General features: G+C 64.3%; 1 protein-coding gene across 2 annotated transcripts; it reads left to right on the top strand.

Moving 5' to 3' along the window:
• Positions 1-374: 374 nt before the first annotated feature.
• PARVG (parvin gamma) lies at positions 375-20,896 on the top strand. Of its 2 annotated transcripts, XM_079775994.1 has the most exons (13): positions 375-671; positions 2,474-2,565; positions 4,576-4,640; positions 5,697-5,799; positions 6,590-6,724; positions 7,673-7,788; positions 9,077-9,132; positions 11,305-11,327; positions 13,412-13,470; positions 14,579-14,647; positions 15,479-15,580; positions 20,189-20,261; positions 20,679-20,896. In XM_079775994.1, exons 2-13 carry the CDS (start codon positions 2,487-2,489, stop codon positions 20,786-20,788), a joined length of 990 nt encoding a protein of 329 aa, XP_079632120.1. In that variant the 5' UTR covers positions 375-671; positions 2,474-2,486; the 3' UTR covers positions 20,789-20,896. The 2 variants fall into 2 exon arrangements, with proteins under 2 accessions (XP_079632120.1, XP_079632121.1); XM_079775995.1 differs by lacking the exon at positions 2,474-2,565.
• The last annotated feature ends 1,703 nt before the right edge of the window (positions 20,897-22,599 follow it).

Raw genomic sequence — 22,599 nt, 5'->3', positions numbered from 1 at the left:
CTTGAGTCCGCAGGCCGACGCTCTATCCACTGAGCCAAACCAGTCAGGGCTGGATTTCATTTTTAAGAGCGACGGGGCACCATCGATGGGCTGAGCGAGTGGGGTGTGAAGCGGGGCCTCTGGTTGCTTGTGGGCGAACCAGGGGCGGGCTGGAGTTGGGAGAAGCCGGCCGCCAGGGTGGGGGTCAGCAGGAGTCTCTGTGTGGTCCAGGCGAGAGGGAGGGGGCCTGGCCGGTGGGGTGGGAGTCTGGGGGAAGCCGACGTGCCCCTGTGGCCTCGGTGGCCGGTGGCCGGTGCTGCCGTGTGGAGACTAGAAACCCGGGGAGGAACTGGCCGGGTTGGTGCAGTGGGCGGGGAGGGAGAGGAAGTCGAAACCTTAAACTCGAGTTGCCTGCGAGGCATCGGGGCCGGGAGGTGTGGCCGGTCGGGGCCGGGGCAGAGCTTTCTGGTGGGACTGGTGGCATCTCCTGGCAGCCTCCGGCCTCCGAGGCGGGGGGAGCAGCCTGCAGGCACCCCGGTCCGGCCGGCCCCCCGCGGAGGAAGTCAGGGCGGGCGCCTGCCTCCGGGGCCCGCAGCCCCTCTGACCGGGGAACCGGAACTAGCTTCTGGGTGAGACAGGGCCACCATTGGAGCTCCGTGACCCTCCTTTCCTCACGTGGAGGAAGCAGCCAGGTGAGTCCCGGCAGCCCCGCCGGAGGGAGGCCTGGGCGGCTGGGGCCTCCGTCTGTCTGTCTGTCTGTCCGTCCGCAGGCTTGCGAGGCCAAGCTCAGACGGGGAGGGCTCTGAGGGCAGAGGGCGCAGTCTGAGCTGAGGGGGCTGGGCCAGTGGCCCTGGAGCTCCTGCCCCCGTCCCCGTGCTGAGAGGCGGCCGCTGCTGCCCCGAGGCCCGGGCAGGCAGAGGGGCCCGGCCTGCCTCTGTGGAGCCAGGTGAGCAGATTCCGGCTCCGCGTCATCTCTCCTGAGCTTCATCCGACGCAGAAAGGCCACCCCCAGTCGTCAGAGGGAGGAACTGAGGCCTGGGGCTGAGAAGGGCCTGCCCGGGGCTGCTGATGGCTCGAGGCGGCTCCCGGATCCGTGTCCACTCAGTGCCTTGGCCAGCGCGAAGTCCAGCCCTCTGTGTTAAGAAGCGACAGGACCAGAGAGGGCAGGGGGTCGGCCCGAAGTCACACAGCCAGAGTGAGGAGGAGCCGGCCGGGAACCGAGGCTTCGTGACGCCCAGGCCAGGCCCCGTCCTCTTCTCTGGACACAGCCTTCACTGAACCCCAGTGTCCAGGAGGAGGCTCGGGGACTCAGGGAGCCCGGCGGCTGGGCCCCCCTCCCCCCTCCCCCACTTCAGGGCAGGACGGGCCTGCGTGCCCAGGCTGGCTGCCAGTGTGAAGAGGGGCTCCGGCCCGTGGAGGCCTCTGCACGGGGCTGGACTGAGCCCAGAGGGTTTATGCTGCGGACACCCGGGCCCAGGCGTCCGTTAGGGCTGGCACCGCGGCGGGGGGGGGGGGGGGGGCAGGGGCTGCAGAGAGGAACGCGGAGGCACGGCTGCCCGCGAGCAGGAGAGGAAGTCGCCAGGGGAACAGGAAGGAGGCCTGGTTCGTCGCAGGGGGGGGGGGGGGGGGGCGAGCTGGGTCCCCCCACAACGAGTTCCTGTACACGCTGTGGGTGCCGGCCTTTCCCATGCTGAGGAGTGTGAGGCCCCCAAACCACCCGGAGACAGCCCCCTGCAGAGAGCCCTGCTCAGGAGTGGGGGCCAGGCAGGGCCAGGGAGCCAAGCCCCAGGGAGTGGGGACCAGTCCAGGGGACAGTGGCCCCCCAGCTCCGGTGCCCGCACTCAAAGGCTGGAGGTGCTCTGTGCCCAGCTGACAGGCTCAGGACCCCCCCACCCCCATCCCCCCACAGGAGCTCAGGGCGTGTAGATAACACCCATCGTGCTCACCCCACAGCCCCACGGGCCCCGATTCCCCTTGAGCTCAGGGTTTTGGATGGGAGGAGTCTGAGGAGTGGCCAGCCCCTTGTCCTGACTGTGGGGTGCAGTGGGGGTGGGGTGTGTGTGGGGGGCTTCCTTCCTGTCCTGGGTGCAGTGGGGGTGGGGTATGTGTGGGGGGCTTCCTGTGCTACAGGAACCTGGTGGGCTGGCCACTCTGTGCCCGACTGAAGATGGCCGTTCCCTGTGGAGCCTGTGCGCAGGCGGTGCCCTCGCCCTGTGCCCTCACCCTGTGCCCTCAGCCCCGTGCCCCCGGTTCTGTGCCCTCACCCTGTGCCCCCGGCCCCGTGCCCTCACCCTGTGCCCCCGGCCCTGTGCCCGGCTCCACCCAGCATCCGAGAGCGCTGTGTGCGGCCTCTGTCAGGGCCCTGCCCGCTGCCTAGACAGCAATGGCTCACCCACCCGGAGCCGCCCCCACCCTGTCCCGCACCTCCCAGCTGGGAGAAGGGACACAGAGGGTTGGGCCTTGTGGACGGTGACGCCCTGTCCCCTGCCCCCAGGGCCGGCGGGAGGATGGATCCCGAGTCCCTCTACAACCTGCTGCAGGCGCCCGGGCAGGCGGGCCGGCCGGCGGAGGAGGAGCTCCCACAAGGTGCCGGGACCTGGCGGGCTGGGGGTCCGGGCGGGGTGGGGGTGGGGGTGGGGGTGACGTGGGGTCTGCATCCCAAACGGGCTGCGCCTGGGAACATGCCTTCGTACAGCTTGTCACTGGGCACCGTTCTGCTCGGCTTTGTGCCCGACACCCCGCCCGCTTCTGGAACCTTCCGTAGCCCCCCCCCCCCCCCCGCCCCTCACAGCCACACGTCCCCGGGTTAGTGGTGACGGTGAGGAGGAGGGTGCTACTTGCCACGCGTGCCTACTGTGTGCTGTGCTGTGCTAAGCACCTCTGTGTACAGCATCTCCTTCGTGGCTCTGAGGGGAGGTGCTCTTACCTCCTCTGTGTACGTGGGGACACGGAGGGGAACCCCGTGAGGAAGCTGAGCCCGAGGAGGGCGGCTCAGGACTCAGGCTGCACACCCATCAGGCGGTCCAGGCGGAGTCTGCGCAGATCTGACATCTCGGGAGGAGCGGGGGGTGGGGGTGGGGCTGGGTCTCTTTAGGGCGAGGGTGGGGGTGGGGGGTAGGCTAGGAGCCACTCGGCGAGTGTGGGCCCCATCAGCATGTCTGTGTTCTGAATGTGGGGGGTTTGTGGCCTTGATGTCACTGCCCTGACGTCTCCCTGTGACCGAAAACACCCCGAGAGGCCCCCGGAGTCCCCAGGCCAGGGCGCGCGCGGGCTCCCTGGAACTCGTGTCATATAAGCACCATTATAACGACAGAGAAACAGGTGACATGGTAACGGGAGAGAGCAGAATCTGGCTTTACCTACGCCCTGTGAGCCCAGCCTTTAAACACGCGTGGGGACCCGGAGCCCCTGGGCGAGTGACCGGGACCGGGATGGAGGGACTGGATGGAGGGACCAGGATGGAGGGACCAGGTGGCCTGGAGGGACTGGGATGGAGGGACCGGGATGGAGGGACCGGGACTGCGTCACCACAGCCATCCATCGGTCGCTCTCTCGCTGGCCGCCATCCGGTGTCTGCTGAGACCCGCCCGGCGCCCGCACAGGGGCAGTCCCGTCCTCAGGAGACACGGGCTGGAAGGTACTCGCGGGGCTTCAGAGCATCTGGGGACGTCTTGGCCGGGGCACGTGAAGGCTCAGGAGAGGCACTTGGTTGATGTGGGTGAGGCCGTCCCCGCCTGGTGACTCAGTTTCCCCGTGTCCATTAGGCTAGCTGACCTCTGGGGTCCCTGCAGCCCTGACACTCTGTACGTCCCGTGAGTCTAGAACGTGGGAAGCTGCGGACCAGGGTCCGGGGCTCAGAGAGTGAGCAGGTGGCCCGTGTCCACACCAGGGAGACCGGCAGACGTCAGAGGAGACGGGCAGCCCGGTACATGTACGCCTCAGAGACAAGCAGTCATTGTGCGTGCTCCCGAAACGTCAGCACGGCCGAGCCTGGGAACGGGCCGGCGCTCCCAGGCCACTCTGGGGAGAGCTTCGGCGGGGGGCGGGGGGCGGGGAAACAGCCGGCAAAGGAAGCGGTGGGGGACCGGGCTTGTGTGAAAACCCGCCACTTGGGGTGTTTGGTGCTCAGGGGGCGTCTCTTCCTGTGTGTGTGTAGCTGGTATACATATGTGTCTGTGTGTGCAGGTATGTGTCTGTGTATCTGTGTGTGCAAGTGTGTGTATCTATATGTGTGAGTGCATATGCCTGTGCACCTGAGAATGTGTGTCTGTGTGTGTGCATATGTGTGCAAGTGTGTGTCGATGCATGTGGCTGTGTGTATCTGTGTGTCTGTAGGTGCCTATGCATCTGAGAATGTGTGTCTGTGTGTATGTGCAAGTGTGTCTGTGTGTGTGACTGTGTATGTGCCCGTGCATCTGTGTGTGTGGGGGGGTGACTGTGTGTGAGTACATTAGTGTTTGTGTGTGTGCATGTGTGTGCGGGTGTGTGTGTGAAGCAGCGAGACCGAATCCCCCTTGCGGCCAAGGTGACAGCTCTCCAGGGGACCAGGGCCCCGCCGCGTCCCCAGACGCGTGTCATGCTCGCCTCTGCTTCCAGGGGAAAAGAAGAAATTCCTGCCCCCCGCGTCCCGGGAGAACCCCAAATTCGCAGAGCTGCAGAAGGTGAGGCGGCTTCTCCCACCCTGACTTCTCCGGAGGCAGCCTTCCACCTCCCTGACCTCAGGCTACCAGGTGGCGACTCCATAGGCCCCGGGCACCTGCTGCGTGGCTGCAGGAAGGAGCATTGATTGAGCACTGACTGTATACCTTTCTAACACGCTCCCAGCAAGCCTCACAACAGATTGAGAGGGACCTGCTGCTCCCTGCACCCCAGGGAGGGGACAGCAGTGCTCATGGAGAGATGACCTGGCCTGTCGGGGGCGCGGGACTGGCGGTGACAGGGCCGGGGTCTGACCCGGGCCTCAGCCCGAAGCGTGTGCTCCGGCACGCCCTGGGCGGCCCAGGCCACGGCCGCTGTGAGGGGGTGGGACAGGGGTGTCTCCTGTCCACAGCCTGTCCTTGGCTGCAGGACCAGCGGGCACAGGCTCAGGCCTCCACCTCCCCCTGGTCTCCACGTGGCCTTTCTCCCGCCTCCTCCAAGGGGCTTCCTGGCTGCACCACCTTCCGCTCCCAGAGACTGTGGCCCCGCTTCCCCCCTCCCCCCCTCCCTCCGTTCTCGCTCCCTCCACCCACCTCTCCCACTGTCGGGCCCTGGGACACAGAGGGCCCCGCATGGTCCCTCCGGGAAAGCCAGGTTCATACACCAGTCCCGGTTAGCTCGGGGCTGCTCCCTTAAAGAGACCGGGCAGTAATTCTCTGCTGCATCTGGCCCTGGAGCACAGGCAGAGCTGCAGAGGGGCAGGCTTTATGCAGCACTTGGTCAAGTTTAGGGTTTGGGACGGGACACCAGCAGCCCCTTACCCTGGACACACCACAGCCTCCCAGGGCCCGGGTCTGTGGTGGAGAGAGGCAGAGGGTTTTCGGGAGCTGAGACCAGGCCCCTAGCTCAGTCTGGGAGATCAGGGAGGGCTTCCTGGAGGAGGTGATGTTTGACCTGGCTTTGAAGGATGGGTGGGAGTTGGCAGGTGGGAGGGACACTCCGGGATGAGGGGCCGCACTGAGCCAGGTGAGGGGCCGGGTGAGACGTGGCCTGGGTCAGCCGTCCTCTGGGCCCGGCAGGTGCTGATGGAGTGGATCAACGCCGAGCTCCTCCCCGAGCACATCGTGGTCCGGAGCCTGGAGGAGGACATGTTCGACGGGCTCATCCTGCACCACCTTCTCCGTAAGTGGCTGCCCCCCAACCTGCCCCCTGCAGGTGGGCTCCTCACCCGTCCTTACCCTCCCACCCGGCTGAACTCTGCTAAGCCTGGGACTCTCCCACCTGCACCTGCCTCGCGAACATGTATGGAGCGCTTGCTGTGAGTGGGCCACGGGGGATAGCAAACCCACTGACGGCCCGCCGGGGCTCCTGCTGCTGAGGGAAGCAGGCCGTGGAGGGTGCTGTTCCCCGCCCGCCCGCCCACCCGTGCTCCTTTCTCAGCCCAGAAAACCCCCTCAGGGCTGCCTCCGGGCCCTCGGCCTTCCCCACCCCCCTCTCCCTCTGCTGGTGGGAGCTCGGCCTGGTCTGAGGTCTGTCTCTGCACCAAGCTGGGAGCCCTGCGGGGCGGGCGGGTCCGATCTGGTCCTGGGTCAGCCTGGGGCCGGCGCAGCACCTTTCAAAGGCTCTAGCACATCCCCAGCCTCCCCGCGGCTTCCTGAGCACGGACCGTGGAGCAGGCGTGGCCAGGCCCCCGAACAGCTCCGTGCTGCTCCTGTCCCATTGCACAGACGAGCACACTGAGGGCTGCAGGCCTGGTAACTTGTCCGAGGTCTCACAGTGAAGAAAGCAGGGGAGGGGGCTTTAACCGCTGGCCACACGGCCCTGCACAAATGCTCACAGAGAGTGGGGGTGGGGCAGGGGTGGGCACAGCGGGGTCCTGGTGAGGGGCGGGGCTTGCTCAGCCTCACAGCCTCCTGCCACCCTCTCCTTCCTCCCCCCTCCCCTGCCCTCCCCTGCCCGCTCCCAAACTCAGAGAGGCTGGCGGGGACCAAGCTGGAGGTGGAGGAGATCGCCTTGACTGCGATGAACCAGAGGCGCAAGCTCGAGGCGGTCCTGGAGGCCACCAACCGCTGCCTGCAGGCGGAGCAGCCCAAGTGGAGCGTGGACGGTACGCGGGTCCGCCGGGCTGGTGTCCGGGGCGGCCCGGAGCCTGGTCCCTTTGCATGGGGACGGCTTCTCGCAGCCGCCGGGCGTGGCTCGGTCGCCTCAGGTCTGGGCACAACCTGGGGCTTGGAAGGAGGCAGAAGCCTCAGGCAGGTGCAAAGTGGGCCCCAAGGCGCGGTCAGCTGAGGAGCAAACAGCCCTGGGCACTCGCGTCCCCGAGGTGCCGCTGCAGGGAAACCCGGCAGAGGACGGTACTCACAGCCTGGCACAACGCAGCCACTGCGGACAGGTCCAGTGCCTGACGCACCCATCTGTCCTGCGGGGGGCACGCAGCCCATCCTATGAGCTTATTTCTATTGTATCCGCGGCGCCTGCAAAGCACCCAGTCTGCCCTCCTCAGTCACAGCTTGCTATGAATGTCCTGCCATTCCAAGCTCTACATTCTCCCCACTTCCCAGATGAGAAAACTGAGGCTGAAAGGAAATAGCGAGGTTGGGCGGCAATGATGTCACCGTTTGCAAACCCGCTTTGTGTCGGGCCGCACGCCACTGCCTTCACCGCTTTGCTTCCTGCCTCACGCTCAGCAGCTGGTGTTTATAATGTTGATGTTGGCCCCGACGGAAGCCACATTCAGCTTAAACCTAACGATTTGTCCAACCAGTGTCCTACGCCAGGACAGACCACGTGGCTGGTTTCAGGTGCAGACAGCGCAGCAGAGAACATCCGTGTGTAACCCCGGCCCCCCGGCGGGCGGTGCCCTGGGCTGTGTTCGCAGAGGCGGAATGCCTGAGGCCGAGTGTGACTGTTCTTAGATCTGAATGCAGATCTCCAGGCCTCTGCTTCCCAGGGTGGACACAGTCTCGGGGGTCGACAGGGGGTTGTTGTGAGGATAAGGAGACCCCACGGGGCCCCGGCATTGTGGCCCAGCGCTGACCTGTGTCCCTCCCCCCAGCCATCTTTAACAAGGACCTGCTGGCCACCTTGCACCTCCTCCTGGCTCTGGCCCAGCGCTTCCAGCCCGGCCTGCCCCTCCCGCCCAACGTGCAGGTGGAGGTGATCACCATGGAGGTGAGGCTGGGCCTGGGCTCCATCGCACGGGGCGAGCGTCCTGGGTCCACGTTCATGCCCTGGATTGTTGGATGCTGCAGGGGGCGGGGCCGAGCCCAGTGTGCTCTGGGGATCCGGGAGAAATGGGAGATCCAGCCGGGACAGCGGTGGGGGCGGGGCTCGAGCTGTGGGTGGGAGAGGCCGAGAGTCCAGCAGAGCAGCAGGGACCCAGCGAGGCCACCCGGAGGTTGGGCCCTGCCTGGGTGTTATAAGGTCCTGCTGAGGGCAGCCATGTCCCACCACGGAGTCACACCTCTGTCCTGGGTGCTGTCTCTCACTCCCTAGCCGATGGCTAGGACGATGCCCGGGTTTTTTCCACCCCAAGGGGTACTCTCTCAGACTCAGCACCACAGTGGGGGCCCTGACTGCTGTTCCTTATACCTGAGCCTCTGGGTACCCGTGAGGAGTGGGCGTCCCATCCTGGGACTCACCTTTAACTTGACCCAACAGAGTAGGCCTCGCCCAGCCTAACTCAGGTGACTTTCTCTTACTTTCTCAAAACCATTAATTAAAATTATCCCCTGAGCAGTTCCATGGCTTTTGTTTATACTTCTTATATAAATCAGAGGGACTCCATTTCCTCACTCATTCACTTATCCACCCACCCATCCATCCATCGACCCATCCACCCATCCATCCATCGACCTATCCATTCATCCATCCATCTATCACCCATCCACCCATCCATCCATCTATCCATTCATCTATCCATCCATCCATCCATCACCCATCCACCCATCCATCCATCCATTCATCTATCCATCCATCCACCCATCCATCCATCCATCACCCATCCACCCATCCACCTATCCACCCATTCACCCATCCACCCATCCATCCATCCATTCATCTATCCATCCATCCATCACCCATCCACCCATCCACCCATCCACCCATCCACCCATCCATCCGTCCATCCATCCAGTCATCCATCCATCCATCCATCACCCATCCATTCATCCATCCATCCATCCAGTCATCCATCCATCCACTCACCATTCATTCGTTACTGACCTCTGTGAGCCAGGCACTGGTGAGGCTCTGGGGTTCCTGGGGAACGAGGCCGACTCGGTCCTAGTCCTCGTGGGTCTCAGGCTTATGGGAAGGACCATTAGGGACCAAGTGAGGAGGCCAGGAGGCCACCCTGAGGGGGCCTGGGGCTCCGCGGGGCTGCTTTGGCCTCTAGACCGAGCCCCCGGCCTGGGCCCCTGCGTCCGCCGGGTGACGCACCCCTCCCTCTCGTTCTCAGAGCACCAAGAGCGGCCTGAAGTCGGACAAGTCAGTGGAGCAGCTCACCGGGAGCAGGTGAGGGAGGAGCAGGGCCGGGCCGGGGTTGGGTGGGATTGGGTGGGATTGGAGGGGCCCTCACACTCTGCCTGTCTCCTCAGGCCTGTGGGGACCCCAGGGGCCCCTCGGTCTTGCTGGCCTTCCCAGACATGCCCGCCTCCTCCAGCTCCCTTCACCCTCTGCCACCAGCAAGCAGGCAGAGCTTTGTAACCTGGCCCTCAGCCACGAGGTCACCCACAGCCACGAGGTCACCCACAGCCACGGGCCAGGAGGACCCTGGGGCCCAAGCCCTCCTGGGAAGCCACCACGGGGCAGGGAGGTGCTGCCGCCGAGTGACCCTGACATCGATGGCAGAGCCCGCGGGCCTCCGGGTGCAGGGAGGCAAGGGCACCAGGCGCTCACTCGTACCACCAGCACTTATGGAGCGCCTTCTGCACGCGGGGCGAGAGCTCTGTCCTGAGCGTCCAGCTCAGCCGGCTGTCGGTCTGTTGTCTGTCCGGCGAGCCGGAGGCCCAGCGAGCTCTGCCCTCCTAGAGGCAGGGCGCCGCCAGTCCTGGGGGGCTCTCTGGGTGGGTCTGAGAGGCCATTCCTGGGGGGCTCTCTGGGTGGGTCTGAGAGGCCATTCCTGGGGGGCTCTCTGGGTGGGTCTGAGAGGCCAGTCCTGGGGGGCTCTCTGGTGGGTCTGAGAGCCAGTCCTGGGGGGCTCTCTGGGTGGGTCTGAGAGGCCAGTCCTGGGGGGCTCTCCGGGTGGGTCTGAGAGCCAGTCCTGGGGGGCTCTCTGGGTGGGTCTGAGAGGCCAGTCCTGGGGGGCTCTCTGGGTGGGTCTGAGAGGCGGCTGCTTGCAGAAGCGTCCTCGGCTCTCTCTTCCCATTAACGTCTGCTGGAGGCCCGCTCTGCGCAGGGCGCCTGGCCATGGCCCCTACAAAGCCCGGCTGAGAGCGGTCAGTCCTCTTCGGGTCAGAGGCGTGGCGGTCAGCTCCACCCGGCCTTCACCCTGGCTCTGCCGCGTGAGCTGTGGGACCCTGGGCAAGTCACCTCCCCTCTCTGAGCCTCTTGCTCCTCTGAAAAGTGGGGGTGCGCTCCTCCCTGTTGGGGCTGTGCTGAGGGTCGTAGATGATGCGTGTGAGGCGACCTTCCTCCACCCCTGTGCTCCCCGATCCTGAGGCCCCTCCAGTCTGTGGCTCCTGTTTCCTGTGGAGCGTGGGGGGTGGGCTCCAAGCGCCGCAGGGTAAGGGGTGGCCGGGCCCCAAGCCTGTGAGCGGAGTGAGGCCGAGGCCCTTTAACCTTCCCAGGACACCTCTGCAGGGAGCCTTGTCCCCAAGACTCAGTGAGGCCGAGCCACCTCCCGTGAGCTGCCCCGAGCTGCCCCAGCCAGGCCTGAGCTCCAGGGTAGAAGGATTTGGGGACCTTGAGTAGGAAGGTGCCGTTGGAGCCCATGACACCACATTCCTTCACCCTTGCGACCCTAAAACCGCCCCTCTCCGCCCCCGTGAGTTCAGACACCGCGGCCAGGGCCACCTCTGGCTCCCAGCTGTGTCCTGGACCCCACGGCCTTTATGCTGAGAGCTGGCTCTCTGCTCCAGCTGCCCCGACTCCCGACCCCGGCTCCCTGCAGAGGGGCCCCCTGGCTCCCCAGAGCGTGGCCTACTTTGGGCCCAGAGCCTTGCTTCTAGGGGACAGGGGCGGGTGGAAAACTTAACAAGAAAGTGATAAAAACAAATCAAAACACATTCAAAACAGTAAAAATAGAGGGAAAGAAGCCAGAAGTGGGCCTACTGTGTGATCTCATTCACACGAACTTCTAGAACGGGCAAAAGTCAGGGACGGGCAGGAGAAACCAAAGCAGGGTCCCATCTGTGGGGGCGGGCGTGGGAGGCGGGAAGGCACACTGTGGGTGCTAGGACGGTTCCATACCCTGATGAGGGTGGGGATTGCACAAGTACGTAAAAATATGTAAGCTATACACTGAGGATTGGCGCATTTTATTGTCTGTTTAATATACTTCCCTCCCCTGAACTGAAAAAGCGACCCCAAAACAACAAGACCCCTGCCCCTTAGGAAGCTGCCAGGGATGAGAGACGCCGGCTTCTTTGTAACCTTGCCAGGGCCAAGCCTCGTCGTAGTAAAAACTGTGGGTCTCAGGTTTTTAACCATTTCTTTGCATTTTTCTCCCCTACCATCCCCCCTTAGCGCAGACAAGGACCAAGCTGCAAGTGAGTACTGTCAGACCGTGAGGGAGTCCGCTCCTACCGCGTGCGTGTGACAGCGGGCACACAGCCACGGAGGGCCGGCTCTGGTGCCCGCTCCCTTGGGGGCCTGCATGTGCACCTCGAGCTTTCTTCTGGCCGTTTGTCCCTCCTTCTGTCTGTCCTCGCCTGGACCTGCTGTTCCTTCTCATGCTGTGGCTCATATGGGTGGACAGAGGTTTCGTCCCATTGGTGGTGAGGGTGGAGCTGTGAGGTGTGTGGGCTCTGGAGCCAGGTGTCCTGGGCCCACACACAAAATCTCCCATTTATTAGTCATATGAGTTTGGGAAAGTCTCTCAACCCACCGGTGCCTCCGTTTCCCCATCTGTAAAATGGGATTAATAACGGCACACACCTCTTAGGCTGGTGATGAGGGTTCAAAGAGGATCTGTAAATGTGCTCAGCACATAGTGGGTGCTTAATAGTGATTGTGGCTGCTGCTTTTGTACAGAGCTCCTCACCAGTCGACTGACTGACCCAGCCATTCATTCCTTCATTCATTCATTCATTCATTCATTCACTAACTCACTCATTCATTCCTCAGGCAACTGGACTGGCCAGCTGTTCATCTATTCATCCATTCACTTACCCACCCATCTGTCTACCAATCCATCCATCCACCCATACACCAATCCATTCATTCACCATCCATCTCTATCCGCCCATCATCCATCCACCCACCAATCCATCCATCCATCCACCCATCCATCTATCATCCATCTATCCATCATCTACCCATCCATCCATCCACCCACCACCCTAACATTTTTCCCACCGTACAGGACACAGGGCTATATGGGCAGGGGCTTCGCCAAGGGGCACCTCGCCTGGAGATAGAAATAATGACCGGCCAGGGGCTTCTAGGAACAGGGCGGAGGAGGGCTGCCTGGGGGCAGGAAGGAGAGGGAGGTGCCAGGCCGGATGAGAGTGAGTGTGTGTATGTGGGGGGCGGCATGAGGACACCGGGGTTGCCCAGGGAGCAGTGTTTGTTAGGGGGCAGCATGAAGATGGTCACACGGTAAGGGGCAGAGCCTCCTCACACCGTTTCTGGCACATTCGTGCTGCGCTGGCCTTGTCTGCCTCTGTTCCTGGCTCCTCCGGGGACACTTCCCTGGCCGCTGGCCGGAAGGTCCGGTGGGGACCCCTGTGTCTGCACTGTGGTTCTTGGCTTATGGGGCTTTTCCGTGTGCACGAGCTATCTGGTGCAGCTCTTCCCCTCACTAACGGAGGAACAACAGGCACAGAGAGGCCAAGTGACTTGCCTGGGGTCACACAGCGGCTGAGTGGCAGAATCCGAAGGTCACTTCTTCCGCTCAGTCTGTGTATTCAGAGTCCAGGACCCGTCTCCCTGGGGAGTGTGTTAGCTGCCGAGAGTGAGAATGCAGGCTGTGGACAAAGGGCGTCAGTCTGAGGACCGGGTGTCTGAGGCTGGACCAGGAGCCCGAGCTGCCAGGATGCTCTGTCCCCAGACCCCGTGGGCGTGGCTCAGCTGCCTCCGCCGGCCGTGTGCACGCTGCAGGCTCAGGCCTCGAGGAGAGCTCGACGCCCTCATTCTGCCAATCCATCAAGGCCCGTGAAGGGACCTGGGGGCCCGTGTCAGTCCGGGGCTGGCCCCTGCTCAGCTACCTACAGCAGCTCCGTGGGCCTGTGGGTGGAGCAGGGAACTGGAGGAGACGGGGCAAGTTTCCAGAGGAAGGGATGGGGGGGTGGGGCAGAGGGAGGGACGTTTACTGAAGTTCATGGCGGCCCAGTCACCACGCCAGATTCGATCTTTGCTACCAAATTTGATCTTCGCAATGACCCTAGCTGGTAGGTATGATCAGCCATACTTTGCAGGTGCAGAAATGAAGGCACAGAGAGGGGTGGCCACCCCCCCTGAGCCACTCAGCCAGGGAGGCAGTGGCTGGGACCCAGGCCCGATTTTAAATTCCAGGAGCTTGAGCTAAAACGCCAGCTCCCCGGCCTGGTGACGACGAGGAACGGGTGGGAGAAAGCCCCTGTCTGGCTCAGAGGTCACAGCCTGTAACCAGCAGTTTATGGTCTATCTGCAGAGGACGTCTTCGATGAACTATTCAGGCTGGCTCCCGAGAAGGTGGGCGCCGTGAAGGAGGTGAGAGACCCCAGTCCCCGCAGCTCTGGCCCCGCCCCCACCCGCCCCCACCCGCCTGGGCCATGGCTTCCTGTGGAGCGTGGGGGGTGGGGCTCCAAGTGCCACAGGGTAAGGGATGGTCGGGCCCCAAGTCTGTAAACGGAGTTTACATCCACCACCCGCCCATCCACCCACCCATCCACCCACCCATCCACCCAGCCATCCACCCAGCCATCCACCCAGCCACCCATCCATCCATCCACCCATCCACCCACCCACCTATCCATCCATCCATCCATCCATCCATCCATCCATCCATCCATCCACCCACCCATCCATTCACTCATCCATCCATCCATCCACCCATCCATCCACCCATGCATACACCCATCCATCCATCCACCCATCCATCCATCCACCCATGCATACACCCATCCATCCATCCACCCATCCATCCATCCACCCATCCATCCATCCACCCATCCATCCATCCATCCATCCATCCATCCATCCACCCATCCATCCACCCATGCATACACCCATCCATCCATCCACCCATCCATCCATCCACCCATCCATCCATCCACCCACCCATGCATACACCCATCCATCCATCCACCCATCCATCCATCCACCCATCCATCCACCCACCCACCCATCCATCCATCCATCCACCCATCCACCTATCCATCCATCCATCCATCCATCCATCCATCCATCCATCCATCCATCCACTCATCCATCCATCCATCCATCCATCCACCCACCCATCCATCCACCCACCCATCCATCCACCCATCCATCCATCCACCCATCCATCCATCCATCCACCCACCCATCCATCCATCCATCCATCCATCCATCCACCCACCCATCCACCCACCCAGCCATCCATCCACCCACCCATTCACCCACCCGCCCATCCTTCATCCATCCATCCATCCATCCACCCATCCACCCAGCCGCCCATCCATCCACTGGACCTGCCTGGGGGACAACGGGGAAGAAACGGGGCCCTGGTCCACACCTGCTGTGCACCGGGTGCTGTGGGGTCGAGGGGGCTTCCTGTCCCCTGAGGGGGAAGGTGGCGCCCTGAGCCCTGGCTGGGTCCTCGCTCTTCCCTGGGTAGGCCATCGTGACCTTCGTCAACCAGAAGGTGGAGCGCCTGGGCCTGTCCGTGCAAGACCTGGACACCCAGGTAGGTGGTTTCTGGGGTTCGCATCCCCCCGGCTCCATCTCTCCCCCCTGGGACAGCGGCGGTGTCCGGAGAGTGGCGGCACGGGCGAGGCCGGTTAGAGGCGGGTGGGCAGAGGGGCTCTGAAGGCCTGTGTCTGGTGGTACCACCAGGGTATACCAGCAGAAAGGAGTGCAGGCCGCGCCAGGCACTGCAGAGAGGCCCCATGCAAGGCATTTCCCTGGAGGTCTTCGTTTTCCTCCGAGATCCAGACGTGTGTTTTGTCTCTTTGAAGAGCTGGATCGGGCTGCATTAGCATATGACACGCTGGTGCCAGGACGGCGGCTTTATCTCTGCGCACACAGGCGGAACCGGCAGGAATATTAATGCGGCGGCCGCCGAGGGAGCCGTGTGCGGCTCTGTGCCTTCTCCCGAGGGAATAATTTTACTGTTAACTCTGTTCGCTCCTGCGCTTCTGGAGCTCCTGGGCCAGTGCGAGGCTTAAAAAACGATAAGGGGCTCTTTCCCTGGAAACGTAGAACAGCGCCTTCTGCTCAGCACGTACGAGGTGCCGGCACCAACAGCCGCTCCGTACCTGCTGTGGCTGCGCTTACAGCAATGCTTCAAGGTCAGGGACGCCGGCTGGCCCCATTTCTCAGACAGGGAAGCTGAGGCCCAGGGAGGCTGTGTGGCCTCGGTAGGGCCGCTCGGCCTGGGAAAGGAGAGTGGGACCCCCAGGCCCTTTGCCCCAGCGCCCAGGCCATGTGCCCCCAGCGCCAGGCCATGTTTCCTGTGCCCAGAGTCCAGGCCATGTGTCCAGCACCCAGGCCCTGTGCCCAGTGCCCCCCTCTGTAGTTTGCAGATGGCGTCATCTTACTCCTGCTGATTGGACAGCTGGAAGGCTTCTTCCTGCACCTGAAGGAATTCTACCTCACGCCCAACTCCCCTGCGGAGATGGTGAGTTTCCAGAGACATTCTCTGAGGGTCTGCCTCTGAGTGGACAGATCGGTGCAATCGGCACGGCCCGTCTTTACTTCCTCACCTCCAGTGACGTGAAGGGTGGAGAGGATGTTTGTTTGCCCGTGTGTCCTCTCATCCACCCACACTCCCACCCACACGCACACCTATCTGTTGACTTGCCCATTCACTCATTCACCCAATTAATTAAACCCTTCACCTGCTGCCCATCTATCCATCCATCCATCCATCCATCCATCCATCCATCCATCCATCCATTCACTCATCTGCCCGTCCACCCATCCACCCAGCCGCCCATCCACCCAGCCGCCCATCCACCCAGCCGCCCATCCATCCATCCATCCATCCATCCATCCATCCATCCATCCACCCGTCCACCCAGCCGCCCATCCATCCATCCATCCATCCATCCATCCATCCATCCATCCACTCATCTGCCAGCCCACCCATCCACCCACCTGCCCATCCACCCATCCACCCACCCGCCCACCATGCACCTGGCCCCTCATTCCTGAGGCCCTGCTTGGTGACAGCCCTGTGCCGTGTGGGCCAGAAAGACAGCCCAACACAGCTCCTGCTTTGGGAGCCCCAGTCCACGCCCCCCCCCCCCATGTTCTCAGCGATGCACAGTCTTCCAGGATTCCTTGTGGGTGGGTCGGGGATCGGAAGGAGAGAGTGGTCCGTAGAACCGGAAGAAACCAGGAGAGACATTGCCTAGAGGGGGCTGTGAGGTTGATTAGGGCTTAGTCTGCAGAGTCAGACCCTCACCAGGGGGATGGTGCCAGCAGAGGCTCTACCTGGACACAGCACAGAGACTTCCGGGCGGCGTCCGTGCTTCGCTCCGTGGGCGTCAGGAGTCCCCCGTGAGCCCCGGAGGCTGGCAGGCTGGCTGGGAGGTGGCCGCCTCAGTCCGGGCAGGGCGTCTGTGGCCTGGCCTGGGGGCAGATGGAGGGAATGACGCTGCTGGGGGAAGTGATGGGGGGAACCTCAGAAAACAGCTGACAGCCTTGGTGCCTCGTGTGGCCCCTGCTCCGTACCCCTGCTCCACAGCCTCCCCCAGCTGCCCAGACCCCATGACATGTGCCTTCGCAGTTCCTGGCACACAGGCCGTCCCCCAGCTCTGGGCCTCTGTGCAGGCTGTTCCCTGACAGAAATGCCCTTCCCACATGGAACTCCTGCCAGCGAGGGCATCTTCGTGACCCCAGGGAGGAGACCGAGCATCCTCATGACCCCAACTGGTCGCCTGGCCCGTGTCAGCGTGGACCTGGCAGAGGGCTCTGGCCTTCCCTGCCACTCACTGCCTGCACCTCAGGCTTCTTGTCTCTAAAATGGGCTCACAAACCCCCAATGACCCCCAGTCATGCAGATAATAAGAGTTTGGGGAATCAGGAGCGGGGAGCACCGAGGGGCATGTGGCCCTGGTCCCCGCCGCCCGGGGCTCAGCCGAGTCCTCATGAATGAACACCTGGCAGGAGGCGGCGTGGAGGTGTGGCCTGTGGGGACCAGGGGGCTGGTGACCTCCCACAACCCCAGGCGGCCAGCTCATCTGTGTCACACAGGGCCCCCTGGCCCGCTCACGCCAACCAGCAGGAGGGCACCCCCTTATCTCTCCATGCCAGCGGATCTTCCTGGGGCTCTTCTGGGAGGACGGAAGGTTCCTGTCTCCTTTGATGTCCCCGAGTGTCCCTGGGGGGCGAGAACCCTCTGCCCTGGGCCTGCCTGGGGGTGGGAGGCTCATACCCTTATTCCTGGCCCCGTTCCAGGCCCCCCACCTGGCCTTTCTCCAGGTCCCTTCCTCAGCCCCTCTCCTCACATCTGGGCCTGCTCATCCTCTGCACCTGCCTCCAGTGGGCGTGGTCTCTGCCCCAGTGGGCGTGGTCTCTGCCCCCAGTGGGCGTGGTCTCTGTCCTCCGTGGGCGTGGTCTCCACCCTCCCAGGAGCAGGGATGATCCCCACTCCAAGGATGATCCCAGCAGCCAGGACAGAACCACAGCCATTTCAGAGGTGGGGCCCGGGGACTTGCTACCCTGGCAGAGTGACCGACCTTCCTCGCCAGCGGTATTTGCGGGAGATCGCCGTTCGCGGGCAGAGGTGGGGAGGGAAGGCGGGAGAGACCATCCGTCCTGCAGACTCACAGCACCGGGGACAGCACCGCCCCCCCCCGCCCCCCCCCCCCCCCCGCCCACACTCAACAATGGCCCCTCGGAGGGTCTGAACGCACCCTCCCGGGTCGCAACCTCCCCTCGGCGCCGCGGAACCACCTTCTCACCGTCACCGTGGCCAACCTGCGCGGAAGAAACGGGATGCCTGGGCGGAGCGTGGAGAGGCATCCGGGCGGCAGCTCCTGGCTCAGCGCGGCCTGGCTGAGGGGCCATTTCCATGGGGTCCACGGCAGCGTCCTCGGGGCACGAGCCTGGGCCACGGGGCAGGGTGGGGCTGCTCGGCCCGGGCGTGGCCAGTGCGTGGTAGATGCTCCGTCGATATTTGAGAAATAAGTGCGCGAAGGAAGGGTTTCCAAAACCCTGTCTCAGGGACCCTGTGGTCAAATAACCCGGGAAACATGCGTGGTCTTAAGGTTCACGATGCGCCAGGACGCACTCAGGGCGCTGAGCAGTCCTGCAGCAAAGGGTTCCTTCTCACTGGGTCCAACCAACATTCCCCACGCGGTTTAGTCACGGACTCTCCTCATCTCTACCCTGGATCAGAGGCCGGGGCTCCTTGCTCCCACGGTGACCTGTGCAGCCCGCGAATCGTGTTCCTGAGGATGTGGACAACAGCGTCCATTCAACCCGCATTTTCCAGAATATTCCAGGCTGGGGAGAAGACGTGGGGACACAGTGACAGGACACGTGGTGGAGCTGGGACCCGCTCCCTCCGAGACGCCCGGCCAGCCCCCGGGGTGTGGCCCTGTGGGGGGCCCTGTGGCAGCTCTTGTTTCTTCTTCTTGGCTGACTGCGGGGACAGCCCTGCGGGCCGCCGACCCCCCCTCCCCCCGCTCCCCCTCTCTCTTGCATCCTGGACCTGCGCCGGCTCAGCCACTCTGTCCACCCGATGCTCCAACGTCCACTGTCCCCGCTGGGAAGGGCCTGCTCACTCGCCTTCCAGGTCCCAAGGCAGGGCTGCCCCCCCTCACCCCCCCCCCCCCGCCCCTCGCAGCCCCAGGGAGCCAGCTGCCCGGAGGAGCCAGCCCGGCCCCAGGGCACAGCAGGCGGCCTTGGGGGCTAGCAGAAGACACTCCCCCGACTCTGCCTAGTGCGCTGGGGCCAGGACTGTGACCCACACCCTCACTCCCTCGGGAAGAGGCCTTCCTCGGGGGCCTTGGAGCCTCCCACACGTCCCGTCTCCGGCCCTGGCAGGAGCCCCAATACGGGAGTCAGCGGGCGGCCTTAGAGCTCACAGGGCGCCTTCCATTCCTGTCCGTCGTCCCCTTGGACCCCACGGCAGCCTGGGAGCGGCAGGCGGGAAGGTGGGCTTTCCCACGGCCCAGATGAGGGACTGAGCCCAGCCAGGCCCCGTGACTTGTCTGACCTGTGCCCTTTGACCTGGAGGGGTGACGCACAGACATCCAACCTAGATCCCAAGACTCGACCTGCCCAGACCTCCCAGGTGACCAGAGGCAGCCTGAGGGCGAGGCTGGACTCCCTCCCGCCCAGCCCTGCCTCCAGGCCCTGGCTGGGTTGCCATGGGAACTGCCTGGCAGGTGTGATGCCCGCTGTGGGCGGGGCTGGGAAGGCCGGCCACCAGTCTGGGATGTCCAGCCCCCAGTGGACGTGGGGTGGCTGAGACCATGGGAGGAAGGACCTGCTGGGGGTCCCAGGGAACCGGGGGTTCAGCCAGCTTTAGGGCTCGCTGTCCCACTTCACCCCACCCCTCTCTCTGCTGCCCACACGGAAGGGTAGGCTCTACCTGACTGTCCCTGAGGCCCAGGGAGAGACTAGATGTGGAAAGGGAGGTGACCCCGACCCAGGGTCTGCTCTGAGCCCGGGGCTGACAGGGCTCCCCACCCAGTATCCCCTGTCAAGACACGGGGGAGGGGTGGGGACCCCACTCGGCAGGTGAACAAGGGGAGGCCTGGGACCTAGTGACCTGCGCCCCTGCTCCAGGTCACCCAGTGACCCAGCCGGGGTCAGGGCCCGGAGGGCCTGCGCCGGGCGGCCCTGCCCCCTCCAGCCTGCCTTGCGCGGGCGTCAGAGTGAGACAGACCTGGTTCTAGCCCTTCACGTCTGTGAGCTCAGATCATCCCCGTGGCCACTGGGAGCCTCGGTTCCCTCGCCTGTGCTTTGCCCATGAAATGCAGCTGGTTCTGAGGGCATCTGCCACCCACAGGGCCCGGGGCTACCTCAGAAGAGGCCAGGCGGGACCGGTGCTCCTACCCCTGGCTCAGTCCCCTCCCCTGGCGGCCTCACCTCCGGGTCGCCTCCGCCAGGAAGCCTTCCCTGACTGGCGGGCGGGGTGCTCTCCTCAGTGGCTGCATTCCCACTAGAGGTGGCCTCCTTGGTGCGCGGTTGGACATCGTGGGTGAGGGTGGGCCTGCCACGGGGGCCCGGGGCCTCGTTTGCCAATGTCTGTGGGGTCTTGTCGTTGTAGCTGCACAACGTCACCCTGGCCCTGGAGCTGCTGAAGGACGAAGGCCTGCTCGACTACCCTGTCCGCCCGGAAGGTGAGCGGCGGCCACGGGGGCTGGGAGTTGAGGGGGGTGGGGGGAAGGGCAGGGCCTGTAGGTGCGCCCCAGCCGCTTGCTCTGTGGGGGACACTGTGGCTTCACCCGTGGGGGAGGGTCCCGGGGAGAGGAGGTGGGGGAGGAGTCCCTGGTGATGGGCAGCCGGAGAGGTGAGACCCTGAGGACTTTCTGCACCGGAAGAGGGGTGCCGGGGAGGACGGGGTGGCAGGAGGGCAGGGCCGTGCCGTGGGTCCTGCCTGGGACTCGGGCTGAGTGTGCCCTGCTGCCCGGCATGCCTGCCCGGGGTTTGGGGAGTTAGCACTGAAGCCCCAAGTCCCAGGAGAGCCCTGGGCCCCGGCACTGGGACGGCCACCCCCTGCCCGGGCCTGACCGGCTGCCCTGCTCTCCCCGGCACAGACATCGTGAACAAGGACAGCAAGAGCACGCTGCGGGTCCTCTACAGCCTCTTCTGCAAGCACAAGCTGAAGGACAGCGCGGACAGGGGGCCCCGGGGACCCCCGAGTTGACCGTCACTGCCCCAAGCTGCTGCTCAGCCGCTTCCCTGGCCCAGGCCCGCCCCCACCCCCCACCCCCCACCCCCGCCTCTCCGTGTCCATCTGCTTGAGTACCTGTGAACCCACTACATGTGAATCCGTTTTGAGCCAACCTTTGGCCTCGCTCGGTTCATTTTAACACGAGTGTTTCGGGGAGGGTTTGGGGAGCCTGCCGGGGTCCTGGGAGGGCGTTCAATGTGCACAGACACGAGGTGACCCAGGCACAGCCTCGCTCCCCACAGGGCTGCTGTGGAGGTGCGCCTGTCCCCTCGGAGCCCCCCCCCCCCCGGCCCCGGGGCAGCCAGAGCCCGGCCACGTGACCTGCACTCGGTTTGAGGTCTGGCTCTGAGGGCAGCAGGGCTCTGAGGTGTCAGGGCTGACAGCCAGAGGCCCCGGCCGCCCTCCCTCAGCCGCCGCTGCCCAGGGTGACATCCCAGGATCACCATCCAGCGGCAGGAGCCCCACGTGACTCCAAACCCACGTTCCCGAGCCCCTCGGGGAAGTTCACCCAGTTATTGCCCGAGGCACCGAGGCCCAGGCCACCCCGGTGGCTGAAATCGGGAGCCATGCCCGTCACAGGGAAGACGTCCTTGTGGTGGGCGGGTGGTGGCTCAGCGTCTCCCAGTCTGTCCCCAGGAGGGGCCGGGGGCTCTGGGTCCTCCTGGCACTGCTGGTTCTGACCTTCCCGCGGACCCACCTCAGCCTCTCCACGCTGACCGCGGTCAGCCTGCCTGAGACGCCCTCCTCCCAGCCACCCAGCACCTGTCCCTCAAAAGAGGGGGACGTCCTTGAGGAGAGAACAGAGGAGGGATGGGCCCTGGACAGGGTGGACGCCGGGGGGGGGGGGGGGTCCGGGGCCTGGGGGTGGGCAGGAGTGGCTCCCACAAAGGAGATGGAGGCGGGTGCAGGGAGCCCACCTGGCTCTCCCTGCCTCCCTCCCCTCCAGCCCCAGAAATCGGGCTCCAGCGGGCGTGGCTGCGGAGTTGGAAGCGGGTCTCCCAGTGGCCGGGCCGGCCGGGGCGGGCGGAGCTGGCGGGCTGGGCTGGGCGTGCAGCTCGGGGTGAGTGACGGGAAATGCCTCGAAGGCGGAGGCGCAGGAGTTGGGCCGCTTCCCAAAATAACCCGGGGCAGCTGTCTCGGGCCTGAAACTGGGTCTGGCTGCCGGGCTGCGGGAGCCCCGGCCCGCACCGGCGCCGCGCTGGGAACAGATGGCACGAGGAATATTTTTTCTTTTACCAAAGTCAGCTGGGAGAGAACAGCTTGTCTGTAGACCGTGTTCCTCCCGCCTCTCTGGTTACAGCCGCCTCCCCCAGGCCCTGCCCCCACAGCTCCTCCTGGTAAGCCCTGGGCAGCCGGGCAGAGGGCCCGTCCAGCCTCTCTCACCTCAGCGCTCACGGGCTCTCACCACTGGCCGGTTTGGCCCAGGGGCACCCGGGCCCCTCGGTTCTTGGGTTCCGGGCCGAGCTGGGGCAGCAGCCTCTGGAGGCCTGGGTGGCGGGAAAAGGAACAAAGGAATGTTCCAGAAATGATTCTCCAGAGAGAGCGGGCCAAGTGACCCGGGCAGACCACTTAATTAGTGTGGAAATTCATTCACTAATTAATCCACGCGTGTTTCCAATCAGCTGGCACATCAGTGCCTCGTAGGGCATCGATGCACAGGTGGGCTTTTACCTCCACATAACCCTGTGCACAAGCCACTCCTCAGGGACCTGAGCCCACCCAGCAGGCTGAACCCCGGCCCCCCCGACACCCCGCACACCAGCGTCACAGCTGTGCTCAACTCC

Source organism: Cnephaeus nilssonii (genome assembly GCF_951640355.1).
Source record: "Cnephaeus nilssonii genome assembly, chromosome: 6".
NCBI classification, from domain to species: Eukaryota; Metazoa; Chordata; class Mammalia; order Chiroptera; family Vespertilionidae; genus Cnephaeus; species Cnephaeus nilssonii.
The sequence above is the reverse complement of the archived record's forward strand: the minus strand, read 5'-3'. Positions and strand labels throughout refer to the sequence as shown.